Consider the following 12,808-nt stretch of genomic DNA (forward strand, 5'->3'; position numbering starts at 1 on the left):
ATCAAGCACATGCAAGGGGCACAGAGTGGAAGCCAGTCAGCACCCCCACCCTTGCCCACTCAGGACCCTCCCTAAGACCCTGCTTTATCCATCCTCCCCTCTCTCAAGTACCTTCTTCAGACTTGTTTCCTCTACTTTTCTCTCTACGCCTTCTCTAGCCTCTGTCCTGGTCTCACTTCTCACCTAGTCTCACCTTCTCCATGGGTGACCTCATTCACCCCAGGATTCAGCCGCAAATCTCAGCGCTTCACTCTCCCCTGGGCTCCAGATCCAGCCTGAACGTCTGTCCTGCACCTCACACTTAGCTGGTCACTGTCCCCACCCACACCTCCTCTTCCTCCTCAGGCTTTACTTCAGTAAATACCTACATCATCGATTCATCAGCGAGACATCCCTGGCTCCTCCTCTCTTATGCTTTACGTCCGATCAGCCACAGGTCTCGGTTTATTGTACCTCCAAGAAAGCTCTTGAATGAGTGAGCGACGAATGAAGGAAGGAAGGAAGGAAGGAATGAGAGCATCCTGGGGGTGGGCAGGCGGCCTCGCGTCCGACCGCTTGCAACCACAGACTCTTCCCAGAGGATGGAGCTAGTGTGGCCGCATGCGCGGCAGGGTGCGTCGCACTCGCCCGGAAGTCTCCCAGGTGGAGACGGAAACGGAAACATACTAAGGGCGGAGAAGGGTCTGGTGTCGCGTGTGGATTTTACGGTTACCTGGTGAGTCTGCGTGGAGGGAGACCGGAAGGGTCAGCTCGGGTGCCCCGGATCGTGAGGGGTGGGGGCCGGAGGGTTCAGGGCTGGAGAGTCTGGAGGGGCCCAGTGGGCGGGACCGAAGGCCTGAGGAGCCGAGAAGGGCGGGGTCGCCGTGGGGCCTGAGGAGCCGAGGCCCGGGTACCAGGACCTGGGGCTGGGAGAGGATCCGCCAGCCCTGAACTCCCCACTCGACCATCCCCAGGCTTCATGGCGGTCCGAGCGTCGTTCGAGAACAACTGTGAGGTCGGCTGCTTTGCCAAACTCACCAACACCTACTGCTTGGTGGCCATCGGGGGGTCAGAGAACTTCTATAGGTGAGGCGGGAGCCCCGGGGCCCGCGGGCAGTGCGCGGATGGGTGGTGGGGAGGGGTGCTGGAAGTCAGAGGCTCCGGCAGAGGGAGGGCTCAGGCTCCTCATCCCTGTGACCACCGAGATCACGTTTCTACAGTGTGTTCGAGGGCGAGCTCGCCGAGACCATCCCTGTGGTGCACGCGTCCATCGCCGGCTGCCGTATCATCGGTCGTATGTGTGTGGGTAAGCCAGGTGGAAGAGAACGAGGGTGGGAGTGGAACCTCCCAGCACCTTTAATTATACCCTTGGAGGGGACCTCGAGACACCCAAGAATTTCCAGGCTTTCTTCTATTCTCTCGGGAAACTACAGAATGAATGAATGAGGCCTGGGCCTAACCGCAGCCTAAGTGTCAGTAGATCAGGGACAAATAACATCAAGTGCTTTCAGTCTTAGACTTGTTTCCATTCCTTCTCCACGAAGATCCTGGGAAGTAGGAATTATTGGCCTAATTTGACTAGTGAGAAAGCTGAGACTCAGAACTCAAGTGACTCACCAAGTTCCACGCCTAAGATGGGAATGTCATTTCTCCCCTGTCACTGACTCTGGGCAAGTTGCTACTTCTTTCTGAACATCCATTTCTGCCTCTAAAAAGCTGAGATTCTGGATCAGCTTGTTTAGTTATCCATTTAAATCTTAAATTCCTTTGACCGTGTCTCTTGAGTGGCATCCCAACGGGCCCTCCTACTTCTCAGCACTGTTGACTCTGGCCACTGGTTCTTTCTTTGAACTGGATCTGCCTCCCTTCACTGCCACTCCTTATTTCTAGTTCTGCTCATTGGAGTCGTAAAGGAGTTTGTTCCTTTATTTTTTTTTTTATCAAAATCAGGCTGATGTTGGCCTCTGAGTATTTTCTTATTCAGGCAAAACACACTTAACCCTAACTATGACCTTAGGACTTAAAGCAAGTTGTTATGTAACAAGGGAGAATTTAGCTTGACCTTTGGTAGTCTTTTAAAAAAATTTTTTATTATAATTATTTTTTTTATGTTTGGAGTATCTCAGAGCTCAGATGTTCATGGAACTGTGTCCAGGCAGAGGGAGGCAGAGGTTTAGTCATTGCTGTCACAATATAATTGTATTTTGTTCATTCTTGTTGCTGTATAGTACGTTTTATGTAAGTATACCACAATGTATTTATCCATTCTGTTGACAGTGGGCATTTGGGTGGTTTTCAGTTTGGTCTATTATAAATAGTGCTGCTGTGTTTTTTAGGGGACACGTGTATGTATATCTATTGGATATATAAAACCTAGGAGAAAATGGCTGAGTCACAGGGTATGTGAATATTCAGTGTAATACATGATGCCAGATAATTATCTAAAGCAGTTGACCGATTTACACTCCTATTGGTTGCTCCATGTATTTTTGCCAACACTTGTTATTGATGTTTTTAAAATTTTAGTCATTCTGGTAGGTGTGTAGTGTTATCTCATTTATTATTATTATTATTATTATTATTATCATCTCAATTTTTAAGTAATAAAATTTACAACTAATGCCAGGACCCCTAGCTGCTAGTCCTAGTCCCCTGGTTGATGATGACAAAAGTGGGTAGAATGTGTTGGGACAGACTCCTAGGCCATCTCTAGCCTGCCCATTGGGACTTCCAGTCCACCTGGGTGTTGTATGGATCAGTGAGTTGAAGGGCTGGAGTCTGGGCCGGAGGCTTTCCTGGAGAAGCTAATTGGGCTGGGTTGTATCTTCAGTCCCCAGGACTGAGCAGGCATTTTGTGTATTCATGGTCCTTCCTTGCCCTCTCCCAATTTGGGTCTCTCCAGGGAACAGGCATGGTCTCCTGGTGCCCAACAACACCACCGACCAGGAGCTGCAACACATTCGCAACTGCCTCCCAGACTCAGTGCAGATCCGGCGGGTGGAGGAGCGGCTCTCAGCCCTGGGCAATGTCACCACCTGCAACGATTACGTGGCCTTGGTCCACCCAGACCTGGACAGGGTAAGGCAGCCTAGCTTAGCCCAAGAGTCACAGGACTAGTCTAGTCAGTGGTTAGACACTGTTCTTGCCTAGCAGGCAGGAATTAGGGGTATTTCTTGTGGTTTCTCTTTATACCTGGGCTCTTGCATTTTAGGTACTCATTGGAATAGTGGTAGTAGAGGCCTTCTGTGGTGTGGTCAGTGTCAGACAGAATCTAGAGACGGTATTAATCCTTCAGAATCAAGGAGATTGACTTATCAGGTCCTCTAGCCAGGGCCAGGGGAGATGATTGACAGTTGACTCTTGAGTGTGGGTTAGAGGGAAGAGTATGGTGTGGAGACCAGCCTCTGGCTGTTCAGGGCACACATAGATATTAGGGGCTCCATAGCATGCCTGAACTCTGCTCCAGGCCGTATCCTCTGCTTTTCTGGGTGAGGCTTCCATATGCAGCTACATAGCAGAGGAATGAGGGGCTTAAGGCATCAAGCCATATGTGATTTGGGGAATGGAGGGCCTCAGGTTCTTTGGCTTCCAAGCTCTGGGCCCTGAGCACAGTACCTTTGACAGGAAACAGAAGAAATCCTGGCTGATGTACTCAAGGTGGAAGTCTTCAGACAGACAGTAGCTGACCAGGTGCTAGTAGGAAGCTATTGTGTCTTCAGCAATCAAGGAGGGCTGGTACATCCCAAGACTTCCATTGAAGACCAAGATGAGCTGTCCTCTCTTCTTCAGGTCCCCCTTGTGGTAAGCATTCTTTTCCTGTGACCTCTGTCTCCTGATGCATATCCCTTTGCCCAGGGTTTGGGAGTCTGGGCTATTACATGTCACAATTTGGGTTTGGGGCTGCAGTTCAGGGGCAGGGTTTGAGGAGAGTCCTCATTAGGTATGGGAGAGACTTTGGTTGTTGATGCTATGATCCACATTGAGCCATCACTTGGCAGGCGGGCACTGTAAACCGAGGCAGCGAGGTGATCGCTGCTGGGATGGTGGTGAACGACTGGTGTGCCTTCTGTGGCCTGGACACAACGAGCACAGAGCTATCGGTGGTGGAGAGTGTCTTCAAGTTGAATGAAGCCCAGCCTAGCACCATTGCTACCAGCATGCGGGATTCCCTCATTGACAGGTATCTGGGCCTCTCTTCTGCCTTTCGAGGGTAAGGGAAGGAGATGCCACCTATAATGGGAGCCACACTGTATTCATACCAGTAGGTTCTCCTCAGATGTGAGGGCATACCTACACACTTTCTGGCTGTCACAAGGTATAGAGCTAGCAAGTACTGCCTGAGTATCTGCTCATCCCTGTCTTGGAAGACTTGGCTCAGTATATCTCCTCTCTGGGCAAAGCTTCCTTCTGGTTTGTCTGATTTTATCACTTATTAAATTGTTTTATGGTTTGTATCTGCCTGTGTGCCGGTGTCCTGAGCCAGCAGACTGAGACAGAAAAAAGAACTGTGACTGAGTGAAGGAGGGGAGGTTGCTCTTAGGAGCTGAGGACGACTATGGAAGTGGGGATCGCTTGAAAATCACAGTCATCTGGGTTTTTGTGTGTGGTTTTTTTAAAGTGGGTTCTTGGGCCCTAACCCTGGAGATTCTGGGTGTGAAGCTCTAGAATCTCTTCTTTCTTTGGAAGAGAAGCAGATATTTTTATGAGAATAGAAACTGCAAAGTAGAACAAATGCCCAGTACTACACTTCCTGTTTACTGTGGCCAAAATTTCTCTTCATTCTCCCTTCATTTATTTATTCATCTGATGTTCATTGATCCCTCCGGGCAAGGCTCCATGTGGGATAGTCAGGCAACTTAGTGCTACTCCTGCCTCGAGGGGCTCACAGTGTAGCAGGCGAGAGAAGTTGTAGCACACATAACTCTTTAAAAGGTACCGTAAGTGGCTTGGGAAGCTCTGGTGAGACACTTTTTTGGATCCAGGAAGATTTCATGGAGAACAGTTCCTTTAGTCTGGGCTTCAGGAAATGAGTAGATAATTGAATATGTGTAGACAGTGGGGAAGCACTTCAGGCAGAGATGGAGAAGTGTGGAGGATGTGAAGGGGGAAAGTATTCCCAGAGGACTGAGAACTCGGAATGTCCATGTCAAGAATTCTTTTTTCCAATTACAGTTGACATTCAATATTATATTACTTTCAGGTGTATAGCATAGTAGACAGTCATTTATGTAACTTACAGAAGGATCCTGCAATAAGTCTATTTGACACCATACATAGTTATTACAATATTACTATGTTTTCTATGCTATACTTTATATCCCCATGACTATTTTGTAACTGCCAATTTGTATTTAATCCCTTCACCTTTTTCACTCAGCCCTCCAACCCCTCTTCCCCATGTCAAGATGTTTTGACCCATAGGCCTGTGGTTTTGACCTTTGGTCTGTGTTGGGATGTTTGTTAATGTAGATTCCTGGCATCACCCCCAGCTGCTGATTTCCTTTGTCTGGAATGGGGCCCAACCATGGTTATTTTAATAAGCTTCTTTGTGTGATTCTGATGGGACAGTTTGGAGACCACACTGACAAACTGTGCTGTCAGCACTAGAGAGCAGTTGGAAGGGTCTGAACAGGAACGTAATATCTGTGGTTTTGTCATTTGCTCAACAACTTTTTTTTTTTTTTGAGCACCTATTCTGTGCCAGACAATAGTGTTATAGTGATGAATAAAATACACCTGCCCTGCCCTTTTGAAATATAGAATCTCATTAAGAAGACAGTATTTACACCACTAATCATTTAACTAAAGAACAAAACAGAAACACCTCTTAATAACCTAAGAATAGAAATTTCTGTAACCTGATCATTGGTACCTACTAAAAAACTACAGCAGATGTTGCATTTAATACTTCAGAAACTGCCAATAAAGTTGTGCAGAATTACTACAGTCAGTAGCACTGGTCAGCACTGCAGTTTGATAAGATAAAGAAATGAGTACTGGAAAGGAAGAGACAAAACTCATTAGCTTCTTTTGGTTTTGAACATATTAAGTTTGAAGTGCCTGTGAGACCTTACAATGAAGGTGTCAGGCCATTAGAAATGTGTATGTCATTTTTATAATGCACATGATTATCACCTGCTAGAAGATGTTCTGGCCTGAGCTTTGCCATGAGGGGATTTGTGGTTTAGGCATGTTCCTTCCCCTGTCTGAGCCCTTTGTTTCTTTCTCTAATGTCTGTTGGGTTAGGGTTAGGGCTCTGATTTATGACCAGTAACAATTTTAATAAATTATTGAGTTTACTCACCTGAGCAGGGAAGGAGTTTTAGTTTTTAAGCATTGAGAGTTCTAGACTGGATTGTGACTCGTAGGAGCAATGGAACCTGGAAGGGGCTTTGAGTGTGGCTCTTAAGGGCTGAGCTGGAACAAAGGGCCTTGGGTAAGGGTGGAGGCAAGCACCTTGAAAATAGAGGGTGAGGTGTGGTCTGTGAAGCACCTACTGACAATGGTCCTTCCTCTCTCTCTAGCCTTACCTGAATTTCCATGCTGATTCATGGGCTTCTGGCTCTGGACTTTGGCACCCTCTTCACGTCCCACCCAGTCTGTCCCGGTCTCTGGCAGGGAGGTGGCAGAGAGCTCACTGGTATCGAGTAGCTGGATACCCAACACTTCTTCACCTGTGCCCATCTCCTGAATCTATAGTTACTGCAAAAATCTGCCATGTCATGCTGGCTGTCAGGCCTTCTGGCTCCTCTCTGTGCCACCCAATTAAAGGCATCTGCTTCTGTCCGTTCTGAATGTGGTGTTTGTCGGCTTCGATCTGCACCCAGCCCCACCATTGTTCCACGGGGAAGGTGGGGTAGAACGGGCACACACACCCCTCAGTTCCACAGTCTCCCACTCCACACTGTAGTTCTCAACATTTTCCACGCAACTTTGGCCTCACACTTATGGCTTCAAAGGATGAGAACTTAGTTCTTCCCTGGGCTGGTGTGTGGACTCTGGGGCAGAGTCCTGTATAAGGGCTCTGGGGCACCTGGCTACTACAGGGCACTCTTATTCTCTTTGATCCAAGGTAGATGGAGGTTGCTGGCCTCGGAAAGCCTTAGACAAACCTCAGCAGGACACTTACTTGGGTGGGCGTGCCATTAGTCTCCGGGCTGCGCGTGGGGCGGGTCCTCGGGACGTCGGGGCGGGGTTTTGCGGGTTGCTGGGGGTGGGGTCGTTTGTTGGGCCCCGCCCCCGGAGCCAGAAACTACGCGCTGGAAGCTCGAGGGCGGTGTCGGCGTGCGGTGACGTCACGGCGTCAGCCTTTCTCAACGCGGCTGCACGGGTGAGCGGAGCGTGGAGGCCGGCGCTGGGATACTCCAGACCAGCTTCTCCGGGATCTTAAGGTGAGGGCCGGGCGGGAGCAGGGAGGAGGCTGGGTGGCGTGCGGCTGGCCCAGCGCCTGACGGGCCTCTCCTCCTGCAGACCATGGGCGCTCAGTTGAGCGGCGGCGAGGGCGCTGCTGAGCCGGCGCAACCCCAGCCTGCGGCGCCCGAGGGACCTGAGCGGCCCCAGCCCGAGCCTGGCACCTGGGGGCCGCTGGATGACGTGCGCTTCCTCATCGCCTGCACCTCTTGGTACTGACTTTACGCCCCTCGAGTCACCGCCCACCGCCTGTCGTTCTTTCCACCTCGCCTGGTAGCGTCGTTGTCCCCACTGTCCGGTGTCTCTCAACTCACTACCCCCGCCTACGACCGGCGCCCCGGAGACGTGAGGAAGAGTGGAGTAGGTCGCGGGGGACTGGAAGGAAGCCTCTGCAGGGCTGCCTCCATATCCTCGCCTTGGGTCACCTTGTAACCTCTGGCCCCTCCCGCCACCTGGAATTGTTTTGCTTCCCAGCCTGCACCCAAACCAGCTCAGACCTTCGTGCTCACAACCACCCCACGCCTCCAGCCTTCTGAGTCCTGGGGCAGCCTTCCCTGTCACTGACTTCTAGAACCAGGTTAGGGCTCTTGGTAAGCCCCCAAAGCTGCTAATCTGACCTCCCTTGATCTGTCCATTATTGCTGAGGACTCGGCTCTTGCTTTTGTTCCTGGCCATGGCACCATGTACTTCGAATTCAGAGAGGACCTTGCCACAGCGACCCTTCCTGTACTCCTCCTAGGGTAGGTTGCTCCGTCATCCTGGATCCCAGGGAGGCATTGTCAGGCTGTATTCCTGGGATCCCAGTAACACTGGGCCTTTGTGGGCAGCCTTTCGGGGAGAGGGGACTTCTGATTGCTAGACTAACAGATGAGGTGCATGGGGCAGCTCCCAGACACTCCAAAGCACCCGGTTCCCTTTCTCCCAGAAGCTTCATAGGCTACTCTCAGAACCTACCTGATCCTTGTACCCATATCCAAGGGAAATGACGTACTCTGTATTTTTCTTTTATTTAGAAATGATTTAAAAAACATTATACAAAGGCTGATCAGTTTAAAATGTGACTGACACTGAAATGCTGTGATGGTCCCCAGGCCGAGGGGAAGCTGGGCTCTGGGGCCCCCAGTGCTTTGCCCCTCTGTCTGCTCTGTCCTGGGGTGATGGACAAACAGATGACCACAAGGCAGGAGAATCCGATATTGGAAGCATCCAGGCTGAGCCTTCTCTGGGCCTTGCCTCGCATCCCTCACATCTGCAGCCTGGGCTGCCTGCCTCCATCTCCTGCTCTTTCTCAGCTGACCTCAGTAGTACCAGGAGCCAACGGGGAGCCTGGGGGGCCTAGAGCTTTCAAGAAGTGAGAGCACCAACCTGAGGAGTGAAGAGGAACCAGGAAGGGGAGAAGGGAGGCCAGGAAAAGATGGATAAAAGAGACACTTCTGATCTCATCTTGGACCCTAGAGAGATCCACAGGTGGGGGACCCAAGGCCCAGGCAGCCCACTGGGTGGCCTGGGCATGTAACAGCCTCTGTGCTTCATTTGAGGGCACGATGAGAGCTACCCTTGGCCTCCTAGGGCCTACACAAGTTTCATGTGAGTGGACAGGTGTGAGCTAATAAAGTGCTTTGCAAAGTATAAAACACTGTACAAACCTATGAATCACTAATATTTCCTCCTTTGTTCCCCACCCGCCCCAGGGAGCCCGCCCTTGGCCAAAATGAGAAAAAAACAAACAAACAGGAAAATGACAGGGAACACAGTGGACCCAAATAGGCGCCTCTGGGACAAGAGATTTTGCTTGAGACAGCTCCCAGGGCAGCAGAAGTCCCTGTCTGCTACAGGTTAAGCTGACCCAGAGTCCACAGGGTTGGGGCAAAGCCCATGTAGGCTCAGAGGGCCAAGGGGGCATCTGAGGCCCTGCCAGCACCCTGGAAACTAACACTGCCTCTTGGATTTGGCAGAGAGCCAGTGGGCCTCACTGAACCCATTGGTCTTGCCTAGGGCTCCTCAGTGACAAGCAAGGCTCCCTCCACTGGTTTGGAGTGAGGCAAGCTGAGCCCTAGGATTTCTGCCAGAGACAGTGAAGGGTGGGCCCCTAGGCTTGGGGCCGCTACCAGTTGGGGGTGCCCTTTTCCAAAGAATGATGCAGGAGATGGGCCCAATGAGCTAGGTTAGCAAGGGCCAAGCTCGTGATATGAATACTGTTTCCAGGCCAAGAGATTGATTGGCCTCAGAGTAGCTGGGGGTGTGGACTCTGAGCACTTCAGAAAGCTACCCTGAGTCCCTTACCCCAAGGCCATGAGAATGTTGGCTTGGAGTCATTTCTGCCTCAACTAGTCAGTCTGTGCCCCTAAGCCACAAGCTACAGGCTAGAGTGGGGCCGGAGATGGGGAATTGGGGGAGAGGAAAGTGGAGGATGGTCACAAACTCAGATCAGCCTCCAGAAGTGGGGTTTGCTCCTGCCCTAGCCCTTTAGCCGCATGTGCAGGGCCACACTCTTGGGGTGTCTGGGCATTAGAGTGTCCTTAACAGCACCTTGGTCTTTATCACCTGGGAGAGGGCCTGCCACGCTGGCCTCATCACCAACAGTCACCTCTAATTCACCTAAAGCCTCAAGCAGCCTTTGCAGAATGGGACTTTAAACCGTTGTGACAGGACATTTAAATATTCAAGATGTGACAGCTGGGTCCTTGTCAGAGCCAGCTGGGCCACAGCCCTGCCTGCAGCACGTGACCATAAATCTTGGGTCTCAGAGGAGACCCTGGTGTGTGGAACAGGTTTCCTGAGGGATCTGTTGTATGACAGCAGGGGAAACCCAGGCTTCTTGCCCACCGTCTTGGTAGCAGGGGTCCTGAAGCCTTGGAGAACAGTGGGGTGGGAGCGGGGTGGACATCTGACCAGCAGGTGTTGGCAAAGGGGGACCAGGACTGGTGGCTGCTCCCAGATGGGGCTGAGAGCGCTAGTGCTGGCTTTCCACAGAGGGTGCTGGGTCCAGCCAGGAACAGAGCTATGGTGCCTCATGGACACCACACGCAGTGATCACAGGGCCTCCTCCTGGTTATGGGCCTCGCCTATTCCCTTGAGTAGGGAGTAGTTTACCCAGGACAGAAGGCTGGCCGCTGGGTGCCAGACACCCACCCTGGGGCACAGCCGCCATCACTCCCTGCCCCATGCTCAGCCTAGGCCAGTGCACCCACCACTTCAACTACATGACCCCAGGCCTAGGGCCCTGCTGGCTCCGGTGGGCAGTGGCCAGAGCTGCCCCTCAGACTCTGGTGAGGAAGGGCCTGGCTGGCCAGACCGAGTGGACAGAGAGGGCTCTGGACTGCTCACACCCACTCCTGGACTGGCCGCTTATAGTAGGTGACAGGCTGAGGACCTGCCTTGTTCTTGAACTGGAAGATGGTGTAGACCAGCACCAGGATGCAGAGGGACAGGATGCAGGGGATGACCACAGCCACCGCGTTCACAGAGCCTGGCACATCGTTGATGGTCACCATGATGTCCACGTCATCCTGGGGCAGCCGCCGCTCCTTGCGCCGCTCCACCTCCTTCTGGTTGCAGCCCATCCAGTCACGCAGGATGTTGCGCGGGTAGCCAGGCTCCACACTCAGTTTCTGGTTGTCAAACTTCCAGTAGTCCCGGCCCTTGTAGAAGTAGGTGTAATCTGTAGAAACACGGCCCAGCGTCACCACTCCTCTATGCACCTGCTCTGGGTCGGTGTGAGAGGGCATGAGGTGCTGTGGCAGCGTGGAGGAGGGGAACCTCTCACCCTGGAGGAGCCCCAGAGGAGCTCTGAAGGAGGGATGGGCGTATGAAGTGATGAGAGCAGCATTTAGGAATGCTTGCAGGTGCGGGGAGCGCAGTGCTTGGCACGTCCTGCAAATAAGGTGGCTGGGTCATGGGGTATGACTGGTATAGCTGCAGAGGGGGCACCCAGGACCTGGAGCAGCCTACCCCATATTCTCAAAGGGTGCTGGGGAGCCACTGCAGGGCTTTAAGTAGAATTGGTAAGTTCAGTTTATACCTCCCAGATGGGACCCTTCTCAGCCTGTGGCCACAGCTTCGTCACACCGTGTCCCTAGGGACCCTCATGCGGATCAGATCAAGCCCCTAACTTAGGGCTCGGACAGCACCATCTCCATAGCTGATGGCCTCAGTCCAGCTCCTGCTTGAGCCAAGGGAGGCAGGGGACAAGATTTCTGCTGTTGATAGCAGACACCACCTCTTCACAATTATGGGATTTTTTGTCTTGTCACACATCGCAACAGATTGCAAGGTCTCTGGGACATTGCTAGGGGAAGGACTGGAAGGAAAGAAGGCAGCGGGGCTGGGGAGCTACCCAAGGCTCCCAGCAACAGCCTTAGCATCCAGCCAGTCCACAGACACAGAACATTGTGCTCAGACTCTTATTGGCTGGCTCCCCACCCTGGCTGAGACTTTTATTGGCCAAAGCCCTTGATGTCATCTGTTTCTGAGGCTCCCCCAGAAGTGAAACCATGTGTGTAAAGAATTAGGTACACAGGAGAGTCACCAAATAGCAGCTCTGTTCCTGTGGCTGTTGGCTTTTTTTTTTTTTTTTTTTTTTTACCAGTGATGTCTCCTCAGAGAGTCCTCCTGATGACCTTCTCTAATGTGGCCCCCTCTGCCTAGTTGCTCTCTCACAGCATTTCTTTCCCTTAAAGCATTTGTTGCCACCTTATTTTTCTGCCTCTAGACTGGGAGCCAGGGATGCAATGCGAGTCTTGTTCCCTGTTCCATCCCCAACCCTCCCACACAACCTGACTGAAACATATAAACAACGATGATGATGATAATAGCAGCTAAAACTTATATGGCATGGGCTATGTGCTGCTAGGCATTGGTCTAAGTGCTCTACATAATTTATTCTTAGAAAATCCTATGAGGTAGGTATCATTATTATCCCTATTTTATAGACGAGGAGAATAAGAAAAGTGATTTGCCCTAACTTACGGTAAGTGGTGGAAGTGGGATGTGAAACCAGCCAGGCTGGTTCCAGAGTCTGTACTTTTGACCAGATCAGTGGGCATGTATTCAACAGACATTCCTGGGTACTCACTTTGTACCTGGCAAGACCTGGCTCCTCTTCTTGAGAAACTCCTAGTCCAGCCTTCAGGAGGAGGTTAGAAAACATCTCACAAATAAAAAAGGCTTCTCTCTCCATCTTTCTACCCTCAAACCCTTTTGAAAAACACCTTAGAATCATCACACCCACCATTGCTTTTCAGATTTGATAACTGGAGGAAGCCCTAGACTGCACCTGAGGACCACTGGGGAATGCTGTCTGAAGGAATGGAGTCAGTCTATGAAAACATCTCTCAATTGTGAATCATCCCTGCAGATGAGAAATTGTGGCTTGGTAGCTGGTAAGAATTTACCGTGTGAACATGGGCGAATATGAGGC

The 12,808-nt window shown here is 51.4% G+C and overlaps 3 protein-coding genes across 4 annotated transcripts in view; 2 read left to right on the forward strand and 1 right to left on the reverse strand.

Moving 5' to 3' along the window:
• Positions 1 to 601: 601 nt before the first annotated feature.
• Positions 602 to 6,765, forward strand: EIF6 (eukaryotic translation initiation factor 6). 2 transcript variants are annotated; one of them, XM_016126406.2, is made up of 7 exons: positions 602 to 715; positions 954 to 1,065; positions 1,200 to 1,285; positions 2,882 to 3,057; positions 3,604 to 3,780; positions 3,978 to 4,159; positions 6,504 to 6,765. In XM_016126406.2, the coding sequence occupies exons 2-7, from the start codon at positions 959 to 961 to the stop codon at positions 6,511 to 6,513; spliced, it is 738 nt and encodes a 245-aa protein (XP_015981892.1). In that variant the 5' UTR covers positions 602 to 715; positions 954 to 958; the 3' UTR covers positions 6,514 to 6,765. The 2 variants fall into 2 exon arrangements, with proteins under 2 accessions (XP_015981892.1, XP_015981893.1); XM_016126407.2 differs by lacking the exon at positions 602 to 715 and adding an exon at positions 726 to 744.
• A 115-nt stretch (positions 6,766 to 6,880) lies between these two features.
• On the forward strand, positions 6,881 to 9,023 carry MMP24OS (MMP24 opposite strand). Its single transcript, XM_036229488.1, has 2 exons — positions 6,881 to 7,370; positions 7,450 to 9,023. The coding sequence occupies exon 2, from the start codon at positions 7,453 to 7,455 to the stop codon at positions 7,606 to 7,608; it is 156 nt and encodes a 51-aa protein (XP_036085381.1). The 5' UTR covers positions 6,881 to 7,370; positions 7,450 to 7,452; the 3' UTR covers positions 7,609 to 9,023.
• MMP24 (matrix metallopeptidase 24) overlaps positions 8,383 to 12,808 on the reverse strand; it is a 41,016-nt gene continuing 36,590 nt past the window's right edge. Inside the window, exon 9 of the mRNA XM_016126405.2 lies at positions 8,383 to 11,050. Coding sequence (XP_015981891.2) covers positions 10,713 to 11,050 — 338 coding nt within the window. The 3' untranslated portion in view covers positions 8,383 to 10,712. The remainder of the gene's footprint in view (positions 11,051 to 12,808) is intronic.

The sequence above is a fragment of the Rousettus aegyptiacus genome, unplaced genomic scaffold, assembly GCF_014176215.1.
Source record: "Rousettus aegyptiacus isolate mRouAeg1 unplaced genomic scaffold, mRouAeg1.p scaffold_m13_p_12, whole genome shotgun sequence".
NCBI classification, from domain to species: domain Eukaryota; kingdom Metazoa; phylum Chordata; class Mammalia; order Chiroptera; family Pteropodidae; genus Rousettus; species Rousettus aegyptiacus.

Bases quoted from the DNA above. Each gene is read 5' to 3' on its own strand.
- EIF6 (XM_016126406.2), top strand. From the start codon at position 959: ATGGCGGTCCGAGCGTCGTTCGAGAACAACTGTGAGGTCGGCTGCTTT. The intron at 1,286-2,881 runs GTAAGCCAGGTG...GGGTCTCTCCAG, and splicing joins CATCGGTCGTATGTGTGTGG to GGAACAGGCATGGTCTCCTG. The intron at 3,058-3,603 runs GTAAGGCAGCCT...TACCTTTGACAG, and splicing joins TCCACCCAGACCTGGACAGG to GAAACAGAAGAAATCCTGGC.
- MMP24OS (XM_036229488.1), top strand. From the start codon at position 7,453: ATGGGCGCTCAGTTGAGCGGCGGCGAGGGCGCTGCTGAGCCGGCGCAA.